A 25,124-nucleotide genomic window follows, 5' to 3' on the forward strand; every position below is an offset into this window, starting at 1 on the left:
GGGATGTTTAGGCTCCACCACCTCTGCAAACTTTTAGCTGGACCTAACGAAACCCAGACAACAGTCTGCCCTCTACTAAAGGCTCATTTAATGTGAAACAAAAAACGCTGAGGTTATCTGTTTGCTTGTACACTTTCTGACTTGGATATTGTACTTTGGCTGCAGTAGAAAATGATGACTGCTAACAAGTTTGTCATTTAGCAGGGGCGTGGGTCTGGCAGAGCTCTGTGTTTAAAGCACAAGAACTGTGCTGCCTGTCAGTCACAGAGACAATCAAAGCCTTTTTTCAGGGAACTTTGTGTCCTCATTCTTCTGCAGGGCGAGGAACACACGCACATCACGTTCAGGGATCACTTTACTTCTAAACAGTTACAGTTTCTGTCCTAGCTGTTTTCATTTAGGAGTATTTTTCTTTCTCTGCAACATTTCTCAAGCAGTTGCTTTGTTTTGGGGTTTTTTGGTTTGGCATCGTGATATTGAACCCTGGTCTGGCTATTTGGCTATTGATTGACTGCAGATGCATGTTAGCTTCAAATTACCTAACCAACAGACTCTCGCCAGATTGAACATATCCACAGTTTTGGAAGCGTATATGTTGTCTGCATTTAGCAGGAGACCGATGGACTCGAGAGTGATTATTTTTAAATATCCTCGGGTCCGGCTCTGGACCAGTGCAGAAGGCCACAAGTCACGGTTTTGTACGTTTGAATTATTTGGATAACTAAAAGTTCCTGTGTGTTCCTCTGATGGACAAATGTTTTGGTTTTTCTTAACACAAGCAAATTTAGTATGGATGGAAGTTCAGGTCGGCACTATTTCCAGAGTTTTCCAGAATGCAAGAACTTTTTGGCAGCATCCAAAGGGGCCGGGGTTAAAGGGAAAGAGCTTACTATTATTATTTAATTTATGTGTTTTATTTTAAGAGTAAAGTGGAAATGTTGAGTGTAAAGTTAAAGTGCATGGACTGTGTGGACAAACGTGTTCTCTCTGGATAAATCTGAATCTGAACCTCACCCTGAAGACTCAACATCTGTGTGTGATGGTTGATTCCTACAATATCAAGAAGAACTTCCAGATGCAGCACATTAATTAAAAATATCATCTGAATTAGTGAATATCAGAAATACGAGGAATTTGGCTCTAAACACATGTAACTAGTAACTGACCCACAGTTTTAGTTGGCGCTCTCTTACTCTGGGATATACCCCTGATTTGTTTGTTAGTCTCACGGTCTGTTTGTTTGCTTCTGTCTTGAAAACAGAGATGCGGGAGTTGACTCCAGCAACTTAGGAATGGCAGACATAACAGGCTTATACCGGTTTGGTAACCTCAAGTTTACATGTCATGTTTTTGCCAGTGATGTGGCTCTGTTGCTTCATTGGAGCATGGTCTGTAGTTAAATAATGGTGATTGAAATTGAGTTCCTCCCAAATGTAGATGCCTCTCGGGCCCCTCTTCCATCAGGGAGAGTTGGTTGCGTGAGACTGACAGACTGGTGAGCCATCTGTGGTTTTGGCTGCTTTGACTGAGCTTCAGATACGAGTAGATGGAGACAAGTGTCTAAAATTAGCTTCCTTCTGTAGACAGTTTGGCACAGTTTTATGGCTAAAGTTGTCTGATCAAAGCAGCGTAAAGCAGCATTGTAGTATGACAGCTGCTGTAGCTGACACTGTCGATTACCGGTAATTGTCTAATTACCTGTCTGTTCAATCAAATAAATAACCAAGCACTGGAAAAACATTTGGCACTTCCATGTGGTAAATGTGTCCATGCTAATGTACAGGATGGAGCTGATTGTAAAGTGGTGTTTTTGTGGGACAGTAAATGTGTGGCTTTGGAAACGGCCACAGAAACATTGTGTCTCCTCTTTCAGAACATCAATCATTTTCATTTCATAATACAGGTTTTTTTAATTTTATGTTTGATTTCCAGAATAATGAGTCATAGGGTTGCTGAGAAGTATTATTCCACTAATGTTCTGCTTTATTTCTTGCAGGTATAAAAAAAATTTGATGGCTTTCTACTTTGTACATCCAACATTCCGCTCGAAGGTAAGGGATGGTTTTATTTACAGTTTCTGCAAAGCTTATTTAATATACAGGCCTGTGTAAAACATTTATATTTCAGTTGATAATGTATAAATGTATGAAAACAAACCTTGTCTGTGTTGTTTATTGTATTTCAGATGATTTTGATCAAGTTTTTATCCTTTTTTTGTAAGAAAAAGAGTGAGCACAAGACATTTAAAAAGCCATATTTATACATTTAAGATTAAAATGCTGTGCCTTACACCCTTCAGTGGAAACTTATTTCCACTGCTTGCCTCATTCTTTTGTTCACTAGCCGGAGCTCGTGACCACAGGTGATAGTAAGAATCTAGACTGACCTGTAGATTGATAGCGTTGCTTTCATGCTCAGCTCTTTCTTCACTACAGCACACCGACACATACGCACCAGTCTGCCTGTCAGTCTCCTGCTCCCCTCACCCCTCATTCACAAACAACACCATGAGATGCTTAAACTCCTCCACTTGGATCAGCAACTCATCCTGACACAAAGTTGGGACTCCACCGTTTTGCCGTCAAAAAAAACATGGCCTCAGATTTGGAGATTTGTGCTAGTTTTCATCCCAGCTGCAAACCACTAAAGTGCAAGCTCGAGGTCACTGCCTCAGAACCACACATCTGTAAAAGGCAGACAACCAGGAGCGTTTTGCTTTTCTTATTAATCTAAGTCCTTACATTCCTACCACACTGATCCAGAAAATATTTTCCTCTTTAGGTAACTTCTGGTTTATCTGGTTTCTTGATAACTTTTTCTTTATTCATTAAAGTTCAGTCTTGCTCAGTTTTCTGTTTTTGTTGTGTTCAGTTATTCTTTGATTATTGCATGACTGGTGTCCTGGCAATGTAAAATCAAGCTTGAATGTTTTTAAAAACTGAAGTAAAAGTATCCAATTTGCCACAAATTAACAGCAAGAAAAGCAGCCAATTACAAACAAAAACAGCTCGACCAGCTTACTAAAAATAACTTTCTGCGTTACACCGAACTTATTTAAGGCTTACGAGTTTTGTCGTGCTCATGACATGGTTTTATCTCGAGCTGGGGTTTATATGGTGTTACATGTGTGAACAAAGGGACTACTGTCATACGTGTATTCAATGAAGCGCCCAGCTTTTATCTGGTGATAATGTTATTACATGAGGGTTTCTTGTTGAGTTTGCCGCCGTAAATCAGAGACAGTCTGATATGTGTGTCTGGAATCAGACTGGTGGCAGCCGTGCAGGTAGTTTGTAAGGTCCGTCTTTACTCCAGGTCGTTATTAGGAATGGGAATCGACAGCTGGTTTTCTACTCTCTAATCCGTAGACCTGCTTCATGACAAACATCTTGACTTTTCATTGCAGGGAAAGCTTATTTGTAATAATGATTCCTGAGTTCAGTAAGTGTTTCAGTAAGCCAGGTTGAAATGTGTGCTGTTAAAACAGCTGGCCGAGCTCAGCAGTGCTGTCTGTCTGACAGTTGTGTATTGCAAACGGTGAGGTTGAACTCAGAGTCACGTGCATATTTTGTACTGTCTGAAGACCCGGAGATAAGTAAAACCTATGTAGGTCACTGACATAGTAAAAATGTGGCTCCATTACAGACTCCTACAGATCAGTTTATTAGATAGATTAACAGGATGCATGTTACATATGTATTTGCATAGAAAAAAATAACATCTCAGTCTTATAGGTTTGAATTTTTAAACACTTCTTTATTCTAAACAGTTTATTTCAGACCTGAATGTATTTTTCATGTGCTAGGTAACTGCTCTGTTAAGTGATCTTATTAGGTCTTCTTGATGATCTAATGTCCTCCTCATAGCCACCAAACAGGTCTCTGGAGGCCAGAGCCACCTCCAGGAGACTGGAACACCCTTGAACTGGGTTTTGCACAAAGATCCAATACTTGAAAAATGTTTAACAAAATCATAGGTTTTGTTTTTACCCTTCAAGCTTTCAAAGATAATGTCATTTTTGCCAGTTCTCCCTGCCTGCACCTTTCTGTGTTCTCCTTGTGTTTGTGTGGGTGCTTTTTCTTTATTCATTAAAGTTCAGTCTTGCTCGGTTTTCTGTTTTTGTTGTGTTCAGTTATTCTTTGATTATTGCATGACTGGTGTCCTGGCAATGTAAAATCAAGCTTGAATGTTTTTAAAAACTGATGAACGGTTCTTTACACACATCCATTCTCTTTCTTCACTTGTCTCAATCAAGGTTTCAACATGGTTCTTCACCACTTTCAGTGTATCTGGCATGAAGGAAAAGGTCCGCTACCTCGACAATCTGCAACAGCTCTTCACCTGCATCAAGCCTGAGCAGCTCGATATCCCTCCATTTGTCTTGGAGTACGATGCACGAGTAAGAACACAATAACAGAGAGATCCATAACTCAGTCCTATGTTGTTTGCACATGATCCACGGATATCTTTCAAAGTGATTTGAATCATTTTGGAAAGGTAACTGCTAAAATACATAAAGGATTTGATAAAGCTCTCAAAACTAGCCCAAACGTTTGTTCCAAAAACCCCACACAGGTTGGAACTATTTATTTTAACATAATCAAGCTGACGTCCATCCAATTATTGCTCATCTAATTAGCTCTCCTTCACCAGCAGCAATGCATCTGAAGTATAAAGCAGCAGGTGTTCTGCCTTTGCCACACAGTATGTTATTGCAGATGGATAGAGCTACATTAACCTAGTAGAAATGAATGGTGTAAATCAGCCACTGAGTAATGCTGAAGGTTTTTTGTTTTGTTTTTTCATCCTGCTACCTTGTTGTGGCTAACTGCACGGAAGGTCAACCATTAAATAGACAGGAAATGAAAGCACATCAGATAATGTTGTAGGCTGATTCACTCAGCGGTGGGAGCTCAACGATTTGCAGAGGTTCAGAAGTGACATTCAGTTATTATTTTCCCTAATTATTCTTATTTTTACTACCTGCCTACCTAATGTGATATTAGAACAGAGTGTTTTAATACTGGAAAGTGGTTCAGCTTTTGCCACTTTAAAAACTTTTTAACATTTTATAGTTTAGCCATATGTGGTTATAGTCTGACCATTACTAAAGTACTTTGTAAAACATCTAATTTGGGCCAGTTTTTCTTTTTTTTTTTAGCTTTCTGACTTTACTGTGACAGGCAAAGTATGTCAGTTGGGTGCAGCTGTGGTAACCCCTCCGCCTTCCTCTGTAAGAGTTAGGGTTCATTTGAAGTAGTGGCTAGAAATTCTAATGTAGACACCAGAAAGTTGGTCCCACTTTCTCTAGATGACTAAAATATAGGTCAGGTGCTGAAGCATGTAGTTTAAAGTTACAAGCGACCTGCCAAAATAATTTGATGTGTCAGAAACATCTGGAAGTTGCAGCAGATTATCCCAGTTAATATATCTTAACTTGGAAAATATGTCACTACATTTGGAGCGCTGATGTTTGGAGCCAGTAACTGACTTCCTTTGATAAATTAGAGTTTGTGTGTCTCCACCTCCCTGTAAGCATCGGTTTTGCATTTTCAGATGCCGAAGGACGGACCGTAACCCTGTTTAGCCTCACGTCAGCTCTCTGGCTGATGGTGTTTTAGTAGAAATATTTAGGTAGGCTATGTTCCTGTTGATTTCTCGAATAAACCTGAAATCACACAAACCTTTGTGTGTTTCTATTCACGTTCTTTTTTCATCAGTTGTATTTGAGGGATCAACAGACGAGACAAATCTCTAGACTTTCCCTTTTCTATTCTCCTCTTCCTGATGTAAACCAGAGACGGTGGAAATGATTTCTGTTGTTCTTTGTCTTTTATTTTCATCTCCAGGTTTAATTTCACCTGTTAAACCGTTGACTATAACCTCAATTAAAATGCCCAGGATGCTTTGTGATTACTAAATGGACAAAATAATTATCAATAACTTTGATTAATCAAGATTTTTATCGTTTTAAGAAAAGTTAGCTGATGTATTTTTTTTACTGGCATGTTTGAAGAAAAGCAGGTGAGGAGTTTTTGATTATCCACTGATAACTCTGCCATCACACCTTCCCCTCAGGTTAAGAGTGTAATATCAGTAAATAATATCAGTCGCTCTTCTTGTTTTCATCTTGGTAACGTTACCCGCCTTCGTCCTTCACTTACTCCAAACAGCACCGCCATACAGTGCTCTTGTCACATCTCGTTTAGATTACTGCAGTTCTCTGTGGTCTACCTCATAAATCTCTTCATAAACTGCAGTTAGCTCAAAATCCAGCTGCTTGTATTGTATCCAGAATTGGATCTAATGAACGTATATCACCTGTTATTAACTCCACTGGCTTCCAGTTCACCTACGTGTCAATTTCAGATCCTGCTTCGGGACTACAATCTCTCTCTCTACTTTCAAATCGCGTTTTAAAACCCATCTATTCAGAACTGCATACCCTTCATTTTGACTTGGTCTTGTCGATGTTTACCTTGATTAGCTTTTATAGTTGTTTTTTTATTTGTTTACCTTGTAATAAATAAAAAGTGTTATTAATAATATTTTTATTATTAACTGTGGGTGTCTGTTTATACTCGGAGCTAAAATATGGGGAAACATGACAGATTGATGGCACATGTTTAAGCGTGTTTCCTTTTGGCATTCACTGAGTTGCCATGAAACGACGTAAACATTTGGATGTTCTTTAGTGGCATCAGCTAAAACAGACTGTCAGAGTAGAACGTCAGCGTTGCCCCTATTTTGAGTACTGAGGAAATGTCAAACCCTGAGGAAGCATAGTTAGAATCAAAAACAACGTCTAGTTTGTTAGTTTGATGCAGTTCGAACTTAAAAAAACGTTCTTGCATCCTCCGTTTCTTTAGAATAATTCACTTTTTCTTTGTTTTTTTTTGAATAGCTGATATGTTTGTAAACCACTGTGGATATCCACTTATTGATGTTGGATTGCAGCAGTAACAAGCTTGTTTTCATATTTTGTTACTCGGGGTAGTTATGAATAAAGACACGAGGTCACGGAGCTGTAATAATTACTGGTAGATGAGAAAATGCACTTGTACATGAGGTTACCTGTACAATAAAGTATCATCGTTTCAGATTCAGCATTTTGCAGGGAATGTAACTCCAACAGTGTCCTGATGCATCAAGACACAGAATCAATTTTTTGGAACAACAATGTATTTTCCACTTTCAGCACAGCCAACAACCTGGGCAACATTGTTTATATTGACACCTACCCAGAAACACTTGTCCTGCTGAGCTTAATTACAGTGCTGATGGAGTCCAGGAAGTAATTGCTCTGTTTGTTTGCTGAAATTGAACCTAACCAGGAGGTAAATTCTTAAACGGAATCTCTTTGGAATCCTCGGCCAGTTTGATCAGTCGTTAACTCTCACAGCAGACTCAGAACAGAATTGGCATTCGTTTATACCTAAAAGTAGGAACCAGGGCTTTCACTAAAACTCTATTTGCGCTGTTACTAACTACAGAGGTTGTGTCCTTAAACTCATAAGATGATGCCACAGTTTTTTTTCGTAGCAGTCAAATAAACCCCGTATTGCAGGTTTGAAGCTTCTAATGGGGGTTAAAGTGCGCCGTGTTCCAGAGCCTACACCAGAATGGTAAGGATGATATGACGTGTGAAAGAAAGTTGGCTACAGTTACCACTGAGCTTAGATAATTGTAGATTTTCTCAAAAGGGAAATTGAGATGGTATCGCTCATGTAACCACTCACCAGCCGTCCATTTTCCTTTATTAGAAAACAAAAAAGTGAAACTTGCCTCATTCTTTGTTGGTAGACTTATTTCATTTCACAACACCTGCTGGCATTTCACCATTGGCTCTCAAAATGGCCTCGGATCGACTTGTCTTTAGTACTGTTGGCTGTTTTCACATTTCTCACATTTGGCCACATTTATTTTAGCTTTGCTTGTCAGAGTTTGACAAAGTGGAATCTATTATTTCTTTTTAATGCTCTAATAAGCCTTTTCAAGGCACACTGCCTACAATAGATGAGCTGTTGTGTAAATGTAATTATGTAAATATTCTTCTTGCACAGAACTTGTTTGATTACAAGTTTAAATGGCGTATTTTCACATCCAAAAGGAGTTGTTTTTTTTTCTCTCAAAAATTTTTTATTACTTTTTTTGACAATCTGTGTGGAAATTTGTGGGGTGGGGGTCTTTCCCCCACTGGTCTACAGCTAAAATCCTTCTGAGTAAACATAATCTAACTTCATTAATTTTTGGCCTTTTTATGCCTTTATTTGTTTTCTGGCTCTTGTTGTCATGAGGTGCTGTTAGTTCTTAGACAGCTACTTTGGTAAAAATGGCTCAAATGTGGATATGTGCTCGTTTTATATGCTTGGGATCATTGTCCTGTTGTATGATCCATTTTCAGCCACGCTGTAGCTGTCAGACAGATGGCCTCTATCATATTTCTATATACAGAGGAGTCCATCATCCACTCAGTGACTGTAAGGTGCTCAGGTCCTGAGGGCCGAATCATCATCCAAATCGATACCTGTCTACAACCATCCTTGACAGTTGGTATGAGAGGTTTTGGTTTTCGTCAAATGTTTCGCTGTCCATTATGGCCAAACATCTCCACTTGAGTCTCATCTGTTCTACAGGTGTTTTGCTCTGTTTACATGCAGCTTTGCAAATCTAAGCTGTGCTGCCGTGGTCTTTTTACAGAGAAGAGGCTGTCGCCCAGCATCTCCCCAAACAAGCTATAGTAGTTTTTAGTCTTTTTCTAACTGTACCGTCATCACCAACTTTTACATTATAGAGTCTGAGATGCAGCTCTCTTTGTTATTTCTCTGAGCATTGCACAGTTTGACTTTAGACCGAATGCTGCGATGTTCATTCCTGAGATGCACAACTGAACGCACCGGAACAGCAAACTGCCAGAATGTCTTCATTTATAAAGTGCTCACAGTTACTGCAAATCAACTCATCACAAGCGTCTGATTAGCACCATCTGGCTGCTGCTTACCCTCTAAATTCATATGGAAGCAGTAAAGGTTTTTCACAGAACTACATGGTCCTGTGAAAACCTTCTTTTGCACATGAATATCTGCTGACCTCTACTCTGAGCTTGGACTTGAGCTACCTAAATCTAAAGCTGCATGTTTTTTTTTTTTGTTTTTTTTTTTAAGTGGATCAAAATGTGCCTCAAAACCACTTTTAATTTCCTTTCTCAATATGCTGTCGACATGTAGCCGAGGGATGAACCAACACGTCTACATGGCGTAATATTCTGGTCAATTGATGAAACAGATGTTTCTCCCTGTTACAACACCCCACGTAGACACAACATCTTGGTCTGACATTCTAGACTCTGAATAAATGTATTATTTTTTTAAATCATCATTAACGTTCAATAACCGTTCTGTCCTTTTTATGTGATGTTTCTAATTAAAGTTTTTGTGAAAAGTTTACAAGCTCAGCATTTAATAATAACACATAAATGTAAAAAAATAGAAAACTTAAAAACAGTAGCCAATCAGCTATTTCACTGTCATACGTGGAGCCCGAATATAAAATTTCAAAGCAGACACATTCTGAAAAACCAGTATCCTTTACTTAACTCGGCTGCACACTCACACCTTGATTCACACTCATGTTTTTGTGCTTGTATATTCAGTAAGAAGATCTTTTGCTTAACTAAAACTTGAATCTTTCTTAATGTTAGCGTGTTGACATAATCTTTAGCTTATCAGTGTAATTATTCTACCAGCAGAACAAAGCAGTCATGCCACACCCAACACTGCTGCCGTCTCTTCTGACAGTAGAACACTTTGAAGTTGTGAAAGGCTCTGACAGGTGTAGTCAGATTACTGCCCACAAATTTTTTTTCTGCATTATTAAAACACGTACAGCAGCTAACAGGACAGCCTGCCCCTCCTGGTACGAGGAATACAGCTTCCTGACACTTTGCTATATCAAGAAAACAGCACAATAGACCTGAATGAAAGCGAGGGTGGGTTGTGATTCATGAATAATTTACTTCCTGTTAGCATGTCCTTTCTGCAGCTGCTCCATCACATTATTGTCTCCCCAAAACACTTCTGTTGTGTTTTGTAAGGCTTTGTTTATTTCTTTGTTGCAGTGCATTTGACGTCTCAGGGCCACCGTAGTATAAGTCAAATTCTCTTTGTGTTGGCAATAATCACTTTAGTGTTACCAGCTTTGGCTCAAGCGATCTGTGCTAACCCAGGTGTTTGTTTTATTCTCATCTATAACAGGTGAACGGACCCTACCATCATTCAGAAGCTTCCGGTCTGTGACACGAGTCCAATCGAATCTTTCTGTCCCAAGTGGCGAAGTGGTGGATGTCTTTTCTGGACATGAAGTTTTCTGTGTGGTCTGACCTCCAACCTCTTTAAGGCTTTGAACCTCAGTTGAGGAAACTCTTCTTTTGTTCTGTTCCTGCCAAAAAAGACCAAATTAAGAGTCGCAGTGCACATATAGCACGGCGCGGTCTGGTGAGCAATCATTGTTACTCACCACAGACTATTTTTGGATCTGGCATGGCTCCTGGATTATGCCTTATACTGAGAGACTTACTCAGCAGTTTTGTCATACTGCCCAAAATATGAAGTATCACATCATAGCTGGCACTTAACTCAAAGGCTTCCCTGTGATGTGGTCGTATCAGACATCCTCACCCATGTCTCAGAAGATGGCTTTTCAAATGCTGGAGTGATACGGGGAGTGCCTGTTTGGATTTCTACACCACACGGAGCAGCAGAAAGTCTGCAGTAAAGACAAACATTGGGTTTTGCTCAGCCGGAAGTTTTTCTCCACCTGTTTCAGCGTAATATGAGACCGTGAGCGCCAGCAGTCCAAACCGGAAAATTCCAGACAAACATTAATGCCGGGGAGATTTTCTTTGATTAAAAGCACACGTCAGCTGGCTAACATTCAATTTACATCACAAGGTCATCTTCATATTGTGTGAACATGTGAAGTTAGCTTAGCTTGGCACAGAGACTGAAAGAGGAAGCAGAAAGGCTCAGCTTAAGGTGTCAGAGTCACTTCAGCTGTAGCATCATACATTAAGTTAAATTCACAAATATTACAGGGAGATGCCTCTTATCGTCACCATTTCCCAGATATGTAGATCTGTTACTAGAGGCAGTGCTGAAGTACTTCTGCTTAGCATTAACAATGTAAAAAGCCCTGTTTGTTTTCCAGTAGCTTTATGGTGGGCCTGAAAGGAAGCAGGGCATGTGTGCCTCTACCAAACTTGTTAACACCGTGTCACTGAAACGCATATTTAACCTCACACATTTAACAACATATGCCTAACATTAACTGCTTCCGATCTTTGACAGTTCTAACTTAAATACTATAAAACACGTTAATTTTCCTGTTTCTGGAGATGGAACATTTGTAACTGTTTCTTGAAGCAGTAACTGGAATCATTAAAAGAAATTGGCCACTAAACAGTGATACAGTTCTAATAAGGCAGTGCCTCTGTAACCCACAACAGTGGAAACATGATGTACAAGTGAACCTAAATTACACAAGTCAAGTCATGAGGAGTCCTCACTCTCACAAGCGCCGTGAAGGAAAGTGATTAACTATTTTTTGTGCTTTTGTGTCAAATCGCTCTGTTACTCAGTCACTAACTCCTTTGTTTGCACAGCTCGCTTCACTTTACGTTGTCGTCTGTAGTTTGATTTATCTTGGACTGCCACATGTGTGGGTGTCCAGGTCAAATGGAGTGAAGTAAACTCTGAAAGCATTTCTGATTGTCTGAACCTTCGATCAGTCATGATGTAGCAGGACCCCCGCATGTGTGGTAGCCCAACACTGACACTATCACCATAAATCGGGGGGTTCACCTGTGTGTAGTTCTGCGTTCATCCAGGCCAAACATCAGGAACTCTGCATGATTGCATTTGAACTGTGTTGGCTGCATGGAAACTCTTTAACCTTGAAATGAAAGCGGGGATGTTATTTAACACTAGCACACAGAGTTCAGCTTCTAACTTTTGAGGTTTCAGATAATGTGATGTGCACACTGGTGGGGGGTATATATCTCGTGTCACTTACTCCAGGAGCTTCTGTTTACTGTGTTTGTAGGGCTCCTTCTAAAATCAATAATAAATGCCCTTGTGAGGAAAGCATGCGCAGTCAGATTGAGCTATTTAATGTCTTTTGTTGTTTTCCTCAGTGCTTTGAGTTCCATCCAGTGAAATGAGGTTAGTGTTCCCTCCTTTGACAAAATGAAATGTGCTGTCACTGTTTTACCTTCAGCTGAATCGGTCAGCACAGACTTGCTGTTAGAACTGTGATTATATCAGAATGTGCATCAATGAGCCAAAATATCTGTGTGTAGATGTGTCCTGTTTGGGGGAGTTTTTTATCATTTTAAAGTGATATGTGGAGGGCCTGCTGTTTGACATCCTCTGAGCTTTACAGGAAATGATGTCATTCATGTTTAAATTTCCTGTTCTTTTTTTTTTTTTTTTTAAACACTTTGATCACAAGAAGTTTTTTTTCTTGATAATAACGGGCTTAGACTATCCTTTTAGAAAAGAGCTGGTTGTATTGTGGAAAGTATTTAATACCTGATGAAGAATAAAGATTGATTTTGGTGCTGTAGAAACGTTTGTTATGTTTTCAAAGTGACTTTTCTGCTTAGTCTCAGTTTTCTTAATAGCGCCTCAAGGTTTTGCTCCAATTTGGAAAAAAGTGTAAAGTTTAATTTCTAACGCAACTCTGAATTCTTACAATCATCATTATTATTATTCAGGTGCATCATAATATTCCATTTACCTCGCAGCTAATGGATGAGGAGAGATTTGGTGCTAAGCTTGTGATGTGTGCTCTGCAGCAACTTAGTTCTGTGAAATGAAAATTCCTCACACGGTGTACATGAAGGGTATTTATGCAACTCTTAGCATTTCGGAGAACTCCATGTTGCTTTGAGTTCAAGCAGTTTAAACCCACATTCCAACACATATGGTTTGGCTTGACTAAACAGTGAGGTACGGCTGAACGAAGGACGGCTTTTTAACTTCTTACCTTTCAGCCTGAAAAAGTCCATATAGTAAGTATTAATGTTACAACACTGTGATACATTTATTTTTATACATTTTACAAAATTGAAAATTCTTCGTGCTTGTGTTTAACATAAAGCAGAACGTGACACTAAATAAAAGTAAGATAATTCATTCTTTTTGTGGCTCTGCCACAGTTTTTCCTTCCACTGTTGTTTAAACGGGGTCGTGTGATTGTTGGGGTTTTCTCAGGTTTCTCTGTATTATTGTCGGGTCTTAACCTTACAATATAAAGCACTTTGATGCAGCTGTTTTAATTTGAGGCTATTTAAATTAAGTTGAATTGAACTGTGAGAAATCGGAGAAAATTGCAAGTCTGTTGACATCTCCACAAACGGAAATTCCCATCCATTATACTTACATTCAGAGTCCAGGCAGAGCTGCGTTGCTTAAAAATAGAAATTCTTTCACAAAATGACGTAAGCGCTCAGCAACCCTGCTTTCATATAGGAATAGAACCACAAATAGAACCAGTTGAGTCGTGTCCCCTATTACAGAGAGACGCACCGCAGGTGATTTGTACTCATCAGCACAGACTGTTAGGCGTCTGTCTCTGTGTATAAATTAGATGGCAATTGTTTGCTAACCTTAGCCAATCTGTGGGCGTTTGCATGGATGTGCAACACCTTCAACCTCTTGCTGGCAAGCTAGTTGCTGTAAACGCTTACAATCAGTCTCCAGCAGCAGAAAAAAAAAAACTATCACCAGTAAACCAACAACTTTTCCTGGTTGCAGAGATTTGATTTGATTTTGGCTCTTATATTCTTGTACTCTTTGTAATAAAGAGATAAATGAGATGTCTGTCTTGTGTTTATTTATTTCAAATTGTCCAGTAAACAACTCTTGAATTTTGAGTTTTAGGTAATCAGCTGAAACGGCTGTTTGCACAAACAAGAAAGAAGTCTCATTTTCAGAGGCTGTTTCCAGATATGTGCGCTAATACAGATTTAGTACTCTAGTGGCAGCCGGAAAATAAACTCTTGTGGGCATGTTTGTGATAATGGAGGAACATGTCCACAAGGCCCACTCTGTGACTGTGTTTTTGGGACAGCACTACAGCCTTGATGACAGAGAGGAATACTGTGCTTAAGTTCTGGTGTAGCAGAAGAACAAAAGACTGCTGGGATCAACGGGGCGTTTTAGAGGCTTGTGAAATGTCAGGACACAAAGGGAGTAACAGCCACACAGATGGCACTGTAATTTGGCTCATTTATATTTTAACACAGTGTAAAGATCGTATAGTGTAAAATAATTATCTTAAAATAAAGGGATTCATGATTAAATCCCAGTCCATGGCTTAGATCCTCCAGGGCGACACATTAAAAGGTTTGCTGTGTCTCTCAGCTCGGTCTCAAAAGCATTGAGGAGATTCCAGGAGACAGCAGTTGCTCTAGGAGAGCTGACGAGGACCACAGAAGGTCCTTAAGCAATCAGCAGAACCGGTATCTACTCCTATGTCTGAGGAAGAACAGTGTAAGCACTGCCAGAGTTACAAATTGACCTCCAGCAGGCCACTGGTGTGAATGTCTCTGACCAAACAATCAGAAACAGATTTCATGATGGTGGCCTGAGGGCCCCACATGAGCTTGTGGGTCCTGTACTCACTGCACAGTGCTGTGGAGCCTAACTGGCATTTGTAGTTAGAGAAGTCACATCATCAAAGAAGATGTACTGTTAAAAAGAACTACGCACCTTGGCTAGATAATGAACTTAAGGCTGCAATCTCAGAAAAGGATATAGCAAAAGTAAAAGCACATAAGTCTGTCAGTCCACAAGAGTGGGCAACATATCGTGAGTTAAGAAATCAAGTAACTAAATTGAATAGATGCAAGAAGAAAGGATATTAAGCTAAGGATATACCCTATCACCACCCTGTCACGTCACCTTATACAGGATGTTATCATGAATAATAAGCAATGCCAGTTTAAGTTTGAGACAGTAAATGTTGAGATGGAGCGTTTATTAATATCACTTCCTGATGATACATGCTCCGGCTCTGATAACATAGACAGTAAACTGCTCAAAGTTGCAGCCAAGTTTGTGTCCCTTCCTATATGTCACATATTTAATAGATCTCTGGCATCCAGCTTATTTCCATTGCAGTGGAAAGAATCGAAAATAATTCCTATTCCTAAAAACAAGAATGACATTTTTAATGGTGTCAATAGCAGACCTATTAGTCTACTCCCTGTTCTGAGTAAAATTATGGAGAGGATTGTCTATGAACAAATTCAACATTGCTTAACAGAAAATCATCTACTCACTCAGTTTCAACATGCTTACAAACCGGGTCACTCCACCAGCTACCAGTTATCGGTCATATGAATGAGAGCCATTCATATGACCGATAACTGGTATAAACATCTAGATGATGGGAATTTGGTCGGGGTGGTATTCTTGGACTTTAGTGCTGCATTTGATTTGATAGCTGGATTAGAACAGGTCTGCCAGATTAAATTACTTGGTGTTAGCATAAACCACCCCCTTTCATGGTCTCAGCATATCGACTATGTTATTAAGGAAATGGGACAGGACATAGCTATGGCTAGGAAAGGCTCCTATTATATTACTTCTTCAATTATGAAAGGTGTCATTAATGCACTAGTATTATCTCGTCTAGAGTACTGCTCAATCATTTGGTCAGCAGCTAATAAGACAGATCTGGACAGACTTCAGTTAGTCCAGAACAAAGCGGCCAGATTAGTGTTAAGGTGTTCATATTATACAAATATCGATAAAATGCACAATAAACTTTCTTGGCTTTCTGTACAAGCTGGATTATACTATGGCTTACTTGTATTTTTAAAGAAAGCAATACTGTTAAACACACCATATTTTTTTCTGCTCAGTCGCAGCATCCAGATGAAAAACATAATCATGCTACACTGTTTTCAGCAAACCGTAATTTAGTAACTCCTCGAGTTAAAAGCAACTTTTTGAAAAACTCTGTTATATTTAGAGCATCTTTTCAGCGGAATAAGTTGCCTTGTGCAATTACAGAACTGGCTTCTATTCATAATTTTAAAAATCACTTAAAAGCCTATTTAGGCAGCTTTTAATTTATTGTAAATATTGTAAGAGGGCAATGTCATTTGTAGAGATGGCACGATACCACTTTTTTATGTCCGATACCGATACCGATATCATAAATTTGGATATCTGCCGATACCGATATGAATCCGATATAGTGTTTTTTAATCAACAAAACTGTTTTTTTTTTAAATATCTTGCTGAATTTTGTATAAGTTCATACTCAAGTTTAAAACAACAACTACACTAAAGCTATTCTGTTATACCTGTATGCAAAAAAAAATGTTTCATAGTTCAGCAATACTGATCAATCTAATAAACTTAAACCTACACCATCCTCCCTATTCTGGTATTTTAAAGAGTACTTAGCGTAAATATTAAGCAACCTAACTAATAGGGTTCCAACTCCCAGCAACAACAAAAATAAATAAATAAAAAATAGGGAACCACCCCTCACGCTCCACCTCATGATGCTTAATCGACGTAATCAACCTTAATTTGATGCAGTGTGAAAAAAAATGCACAGAAATCAATTATTTTTCAAGAAATATTAAATAGATTCAACATCTTTCTTCAGCAAAATTGCAGACTGCACAGATGGTACCTTCCCAAAGGAAAAAGTACTATAGCTTACTAGGGTATATATATTACCGTAGACTTAATAGTTACTATATACAGTAATTGACTTCTATTCCTTTTACATCAAATTAAAACTTTGGGTGTAAGATTCGGATAATTATTTATTAAAAGCTAGACATTTTAAATGAGAATAAAGAAAAGTGTGTCTTTGTGCCCCTTTTCCCTGTTCATGCCCTATCGGCCCCCCTGGCTAAACTTTGCTAGATCCGCCCCTGCACAGTTACCAGCTGTCAGCTACTTAGAAAAAGATCCTCGAGTAGAAAGTAATATTAAATAAATTCTAACAACAGCTTATCAAGCTTAAACGTGCTGCTGTTGTTCAGCCGCTGGTTTCCTCTTTCTGGTGCAAAGTGGGCCAAAAGCAAACAAGAGAGACGGACTCGCGACAGAAAAGTCGATCAGCTGATCGTTAAGCAGTTTCATGATTGAAGTAGCAGCCAGTCGCTCCATATATCGCTTGTTAAGCTTAACGCAGGAATGCTTTACAAACATTCAGAGATGGACTTACACACTTGCTTTACTTCTCTCGGGGATAACTTTGTCGGAGATGAAATGCCGGGTTGCTAGCGAAGCTCCACATGCTATCCAGACCACCGACAGGTCCCGCATGCCACAGCCGCTCTATCACGTGATGCATACTGCTCCGAGTGCTAACGTTCTGAGGTGAGTTACGGCGTGTTGCAAGTTTTTTGAGGTGCTTTCGTGATATTTAATGGATCGGATTACATTTTTTATTTTTCTCCGATATCCGATCCAGTAATTTAGGTCAGTATCGGACCGATACCGATACGTAATATCGGATCGGTCCATCTCTAGTCATTTGTAATGGAAATTTGTGTATTTTGTCTTAGTGTTATTGATATTTATATGCTTATATTTTCACAAAATATTGTAAAACCTTACTGTGGATGGAAGAGCCAAATTATGCAGATATTTTGCATCCACTTTATTGTGTAATATTCTATTTGATTGTATTTGATGGTTTGGGCCCCAGGAGGAGCAAGCACTGTTGTGGAAGCTAATGGGGTTCCTTATAAATAAACAAATAAACAAATAAACATTACATCAAACAAAAGTCGTTTTATAGAGAGCTGTCAGCATAAGGCAGACGGGACGAGGCGATGCTTATCATGAGGATATTTTCCCCCTTCCTTTTTTCCGTGTCGTGTAATAACCAGGATACTGTCTTGCACACAGTTCTGTTTTTTTGAGGAATGGAGAAGGAAACTGGACCAACATGTCAGCCATGTGTTTGTATAGTCAAATATATTTTATTATTATTTTGTAGCTCATGTGTACATACTGCTGCGAGTGACTGACCCGCAGGAGATGTCAAAGCCCTCTGGTGTGTTTCTCTTTAAGAAAACAGGAAAGATGGAGACGCATAAGTGGCTGAATAAGATGGATAAACAGCAGGTGTTGCAGTCAGTGTGGCTTTTTCCACCGTCTCATCTTCCCTTTGCAGAAAACAGCATCATTTTCCAGGAAGTGAAGAAGAAGTGGCCCCTTTCCTGATTACCCCCCCCCCCCCCCACACACACACACACACACACACACACACACACATACACAACCCCCACCGCACATCCAACCTGCATGTTGCCCTCAGCACCTCCCATCCCCTCACCTGCCAACATCCTGCTGACCACGTTGACCCTCTTTCATCTCTTTTTCAGTTTTTTTTAAAGTCTCTCTATTCGTTCTGGATTAAAGTGCTGGGGGAGGGGCGGGGGGGTGGAAGGATGTTGCTGTCTATTCTGTAAATGAAGAGCTGCGGAGAGCACAGGACCAAATCTATCTTTTGTAGGCCTCTCTCCGTGACAGGCTGGGGATTAGCCGGCCAAAACACAGACAAAGAGAAGAGCAGGAAAACACAGGAAAGCATCAGTTGCTTCTCACAGCACACCAACGACTAAAACGTGTTACTTTAACTGCAATTCAAAGAGATATCACAGTTTACCTGGCAATTTAGCCTGTCATTGACACACAGAGTGAATAAAGCACTATTTAAAGGTGCTATTTCACCTCAACTGCTGTGAGACATTAGGCTGCTTTTGATTTCACTAGTTGAGTTTCATGTCATCCTGTCACTGTCAAAGTCTAGTGTTTATAAAGTGTGTGAAAAAAGTGAAGCTCAACAGGTTTGAGCGCTGTTATTACTCATTATAAAAAAATAGTCGTTTTCATTTGAAAATATTTGCTTACTGCTTTCTCATCTAAGTTTTTACTGAGATGAGAAAGCAGTTTGTCACATAGACTTTAACAGCAGCAAGTAATCATATGTGTACCAGCACCTCTGTGGTTTTAACTTGAGTTTCATTCCAGGGAAGACAAAGAGACTTCCTGAGAGGTGTCCAATATGTGATATATGTTTAGCCTAAAGTCAGAGTGTTGATTGTCATGAAGGTGGTTCTCTTGCTCACAGGCTAGATAACTATGTGTAATTTCTGCTCCAACGTATATACACAGTTTGGGTTTAAAGGTGACTTTAACTGCCATATTTTTATTAATTCTAACAATAGAATAACAACAACTTGCTCTACAGAAAATATTTTATTCTCACAACCTGTTGAGCCTTGCTAACCCCACAAATTAAGCTCTTTTATAAAGTCACAGCCAAGCTGTGTGTGTGGGGGGACTTTTGCATTCAGTAGGCAATTCAGAAAATATATAATTGAACACATTCTTATGCTTGGTCATGATTTTGCTGCCAAGTCTGTTAGAAATTGCAAAGAATGAAAAAACATCGCTTTTGCATATTTGTCACATTTCAAGTCATCAAACAAATTTTAATATTGCACAAGTATAAGCAGCGTACATACAAAATGTTTTAAATGATTTCGTTTATTAGGGGGAAAAGTTATACAAGCCTAGCTGGACCTGATGTTTCACCTCTCGACCTCGTGATAGGGTGGGGCTAGGCTTCACAATGAGCTCACCCAAAACCCTGGCTGATTGTGACCCACACCCGTTTTCACACCTTGGCTCATGTGATTAGGTAGAGGATCAACAAGGGGTCCATGACCCTCTTGGGGGCACTCCTATAGGGCTTAAAATCTGGGACTCCACCAATTTCTCTTAGGGTTAGGAGGTGAAACGTCCTCGAGGTAACTCAAAGAAGTCCAGATGCTTTTCTTTCCAAGCTCCATAGACTACGATGACCTGAATGGCTGAGAACCTTCACTCACATTTGCAGTTCTTGCTAAGTTTAGGGGACAATTACTTTTTCACACAGGTCCAGGTAGTTTGGATAAGTTTTTAGATTTAATAGATGAAATCACAATTTCAAAAAAACTGTAACAAAAATTTGTGATGGAATTTGTTTTTCACTGCACGGTGGCTTCCTCCCACAGTCCAAAGACATGCAGTTAGTGGGGTTGGGTTAATTGGAGAATGTAATTGCCCATAGGTGCGAGTGGTTGTCTGTCTTCCTTTGTCAGCCCTGTGTTAGGCTGGCGACCTGTCCAGGGTGTGCCCTACCTCTCGCCCCATGGTAGCTGAAATAGGTTCCAGCACCCTGCGACCCTGACAAGCAGAAGAGGATGGATCTTATGTTTTTATGATAATGTCTCTGCACTCAGTCCATTGTATGAGTGCACTTAAAGCAGAACGTCTGTGTTAACAAAGCAAGATGACAAGTTAAGTTGTGACAGCCATTATTTCTGATTGGGGCTATGCTGAACTTTTCTACCCATTTTATTAAAATCTCACCAAGCACGCTTAATGCAGATGCCACCACACAACCTGATGACTCATCTCAGCTTTGAGGCCAACTGTAGCACAGATTGGTGTGAATCTGTTTTACATGACAACAAGTGAAACCCATTATTAAAATCCACTGTTACTTCTCACACCAGGGGAATATCAGAATCAGAATCAGAATCAGAATCAGAATACTTTATTGATCCCTGGGGGAAATTATTTTTTGTTACAGTGCTCCATTTTAAACCAACATTAAGACAAGACAGACAATACGCTAACTAAGAATAGTACAATATATACATATATATACATACATACATACATACATAAGTCACTTATAAATAAATATTTGGAAAAGAAACATGTGTAGTTGTAGCAGCAAACAGTGTGTTAAGTGGATGCGTTGTACAGGGAGATGGCCACAGGCAGGAATGATTTCCTGTGTCGTTCAGTGGTGCTTTTCGGTAATCTCAGTCTCTCACTGAACGAGCTCCTGTGACTGACCAACATGTCATGGAGTGGGTGGGAGGTGTTATCCAACATTGTCTTTATCTTGGACAGCATCCGCCTCTCCGACACCACCTTGAGGGAGTCCAGCTCCATCCCCACAACATTGCTGGCCTTACGGATCAGTTTATTAAGTCTGTTGGCATCTGCGACCCTCAGCCTGCTCCCCCAGCATGCAACAGCATAGAGGATCGCACTGGCCACAACAGACTCATAGAAAATCCTCAGCATTTTCTGGCAGATGTTGAAGGACCTCAGTCGCCTCAAAAAATAGAGACGACTCTGGCCCTTCCTGTAAAGTGCTGTGGTGTTTTTAGCCCAGTCCAGTTTATTGTCAATGTGTACTCCAAGGTATTTATAGTCCTCCACAATGTCAACACTGACCCCCTGGATTGAAACAGGGGTCAAGTGTTTCCTGGTCTTCCTGAAGTCCACGATCAGTTCCTTGGTCTTTGCCACGTTGAGCTGCAGATGATTCTGCTCACACCACGTGACAAAGGAGTCGACCACAGCCCGGTACTCTGTCTCATCATCCCTGCTGATGCATCCAACCACCGCAGAGTCATCAGAAAACTTCTGAAGATGGCAGGTCTCTGTGCAGTGGCTGAAGTCTGTGGTGTAGAGGGTGAAGAGGAAGGGGGAGAGGACAGTCCCCTGTGGTGCCCCTGTGTTGCTAATCACCTTGTCAGACACACACTGTGGGAGACGTACATATTGTGGTCTTCCTGTCAGGTAATCAACAATCCAGGACACCAGAGAAGCATCCACCTGCATCGCTGCTAACTTATCACCCAGGAGGGTCGGCCTGATGGTGTTGAAAGCACTGGAAAAGTCAAAAAACATGACCCTCACAGTGCTCGCCGGCTGGTCCAGATGGGTGTAGACACGATTGAGCAGGTAGATGATGGCGTCCTCTGTTCCGAGACGAGGCTGATAAGCGAACTGAAGGGGATCCAGATGTGGTCTTACTATGGGTCGCAGCTGATCCAGGATGAGCCTTTCCAGGGTCTTCATGATGTGGGAGGTCAGTGCCACGGGCCTGTAATCCTGGGGGCCACTGGGACGAGGCGTCTTTGGTACAGGGACGAGGCATGATGTCTTCGACATCACCGGGACCCTCTGCAGACTCAGACTCAGCATAAACAGTTTATGAAAGACTCCACACAGCTGGGGGGCACAGGCCTTGAGGACAAGGGGACTCACTCTGTCTGGTCCAGCAGACTTGCCTGAGTGAAGTCTCCTCATGTGCATCTCAACCTGGTATTGAGTGAAGGTGATGGGTGGGGGAGGGGTGTCAGGAATCTCACAGGAGGCAACATGTGAAGAGAGAGGCTGGCACAGTGGTGTGGCTCTGGATTCCAGGCTGACTGCAGGTGAGGTTGTGGGGGTGGGAGCAGACACTGTGGTGTCGAATCTATTGAAAAACAGATTCAACTCGTCGGCTCTATTCTCACCTCCCTCAGCTCCCCTGCTGTTGGTTGGCCTGAATCCAGTGATGGTCTTCATGCCCCTCCACACCTCTCTCATGCTGTTCTGCTGGAGTTTCCACTCCAGCTTCCTCCTGTAATTGTCCTTAGCCTCTCTGATCTTGTCCTTTAGTAACACCTGGACCTTCCTCACCTCCTCTTTGTTGCCCCCTCTGAAAGCCCTCTTCTTCTTGTTGAGGAGGGCTTTGATGTCCTTAGTCACCCACGGCTTGTTATTTGGGTAACAATGAACAGTCTGAGCTGGAACAATGGAGTCGGTGCAGAAAGTTATGTAGTCTGTGATACACTCAGTAAGCCCATTGATGTCCTCGGCGTGAGGCTCACAGAGTGTTTCCCAGTCGGTCACCTCGAAACAGCCCTGTAGTTCCGCTATTGCCTCCTCTGACCACCTCCTAACAGTCCTGGTGGTCACAGGTTCCCTCCTCACAATTGGCACATAGCAGGGGGTGAGGTGAATCAGGTTATGATCTGACCTACCAAGTGGGGGGAGGGAGGAGGAGCTGTATGCATCCTTGACGTTAGCATACAGTAAGTCTAAAGTTTTCTCTCCCCTGGTGGGACAGTCCACATATTGTTTGAATATGACAGAAAATAAAAAGCTGTGAATCAGAAGGACTTGTCTTCAGGTTTGGAAGATACATGCAGGTACCCAAAAAAGACAAACTATTGACAGACGAGCTAAACCTGCAGAATTAAATGAGGTTTAGACTGTAAGCCTCAGCATTTCCTTTGAAGCAGTGCTGTGTGAATCCTCAATCAATAAAACACAGGACCGATTTCCCGTCTTGTCCATACTAGTAATTGTTAACATTTCACAGAACAAATGGAGGCTTTAAGTGCATGTGGAAGCTGTGCAACGTGTTTATCAAATATGTGTTTGATCAGAATCACAGCCAGACTACCAGAGAGTGTGAAGGCAGTGGAATGCTAAATAGAGAAAACTGAATATTTTAACTCGTTTCCAGTGTTATTACCTCCGGTCTTGCTGATAGATTTCCCTGCTTTATGATAAGATTTGATCAAGGAGCATTTTCTTAGATTGTGGATTTTATTTTCTATCCCCAGGCCAGTGTGGTTTGTCCCTTTTAACTACTTACAACCACACTGCAAACATTTCTGACCCCAAGTTGAGTCTGCTTGCTGGAACATGTCTGGTCCTCAGTATAATAAAAGGGAAGAAGAATGCAAAGTTAGAAGAAAAAACAGAAAAAGCACAACATGTTCACAGAGGCATGAAAACCAAAGGAAAATCTGATGCACGGAACGCTGACATGATACCGGAGTGCACGAAAACAAAACAACAAGCCGTCGGGTCTGCAGCCATGTTAGTGGCTCTGTGAGGCAGCGCTAAACAGAACAGATGCTGAATGAGTCAAATGTGAAAAAGGGTTCCTGGATTAGTTACCACACATGTCGTTCAGCTGAAATTACACATTTCAAAATTTTCACTCATCCCATTCAAGGGCTTCGAAAATCTTTGAAAACATTCATAGCATGGTAAAAAAAAAGTAAAATAAAAAAACCCAGTAAAGTAAAATTTTGTCCAGCCTAGGGAGGGGCGGCCATCTGCCCCGACCGATTGGGGGATGATGCGTGTATGTCTAATCAGGACAGGAGATCAAACTCAGTTGTGGTACGTGGATCCATCTTTTTCATTGGACAGTAAACGAGGATGATAGCTGCACATCTAATTTTGCTTTTTCCTTAATGTCCTTAAGGTCTCACAGACTGTATATAAAGATGGATGTAGCCACCGTGTTATCACCGGCTGGCTAATGAGTTTCTTTGTGATCCACTGAGCTGATAGAGCATGCACTGAACCTGTATATCATCCCTTTTTTGATTCTAATGAGTATTAAAGTCCAGAAAATTAGCATCATGTTGTTTCAATAACAACATGATAACACTTTTTTTTCACGCAAGCCTTTGTTAATTAGTGCTAAACACAACGTGGCAGATAAGGATCTTGTTTGATTTTTATATGTTTGATCCCCAAAATAAGAACTGGATGAAAGACCTGTTATTGATGCTGCGAAAGATAATTGACCTTTGAAGAGTTTTCAACAGAAACAAACACGTCCCCATCGTGCACATCGAGGAGTAGAAAAGTCCGGGGATAACCAGAAACAGAAGGATTCTTTCGAGCACATGAATATCTGCATAGAATTTTTAATGTGGATGCATCAAAAAGCTGGTGAGATACAGTACTTCATCCTAAACCACAAAACCACAGACAGACCATAAATGTGTTTGCCAGCTTTTGCGATAATTCATCCACAACTTGTTGAGACGTTTCAGTCTAGACTAAAACAGAGGAGCTGATAAGCTGGCTGCACTTCCATGGCAGGAAAACAGTGACATAGCAGAAACAGCACGTCCAACGTGCCTTTACATCTCAGTTCAGCCTCCAAAGGCACAATATACTGCACAACTCATATCATCTCATATATCAATCATGGCAAAATAAAGTAAACCAGATGGCTGTTTTTCAGCTGCATTTATCAAAGAAAATAACTTCATTTAGGCATCCCTTTGTGTCAGCGCGCTTCAGTCCATAGAGTTGTCCGGTCTGTCTTATATCACGACCCAGACTTGTGGCGATGTTTCAAAATGAGCATGTGCTCACTTGATTAAAACTGTACGCGGGTCCTTGGGTCTGCCTTTCTCAATTCTCTGGGAC

General features: G+C 40.6%; 1 protein-coding gene across 4 annotated transcripts in view; it reads left to right on the forward strand.

Annotated features, from left to right (window-relative positions):
• The window catches only part of gdap2 (ganglioside induced differentiation associated protein 2), a 26,947-nt gene extending 14,322 nt beyond the window's left edge, over positions 1–12,625 (forward strand). For 3 of the 4 annotated variants that reach the window (XM_076875317.1, XM_076875316.1, XM_076875318.1), the window contains 3 exons: positions 1,997–2,051; positions 4,256–4,399; positions 10,254–12,625. In XM_076875317.1, the coding sequence (XP_076731432.1) occupies positions 1,997–2,051; positions 4,256–4,399; positions 10,254–10,295 (241 nt within the window). In that variant the 3' untranslated portion in view covers positions 10,296–12,625. Of the gene's footprint in view, positions 1–1,996; positions 2,052–4,255; positions 4,400–5,556; positions 6,549–10,253 lie in introns of those variants that run through there. The other variant, XM_004571987.3, reaches the window with a different exon arrangement.
• Positions 12,626–25,124: the final 12,499 nt, after the last annotated feature.

Source organism: Maylandia zebra, linkage group LG16 (genome assembly GCF_041146795.1).
Source record: "Maylandia zebra isolate NMK-2024a linkage group LG16, Mzebra_GT3a, whole genome shotgun sequence".
NCBI lineage: Eukaryota > Metazoa > Chordata > Actinopteri > Cichliformes > Cichlidae > Maylandia > Maylandia zebra.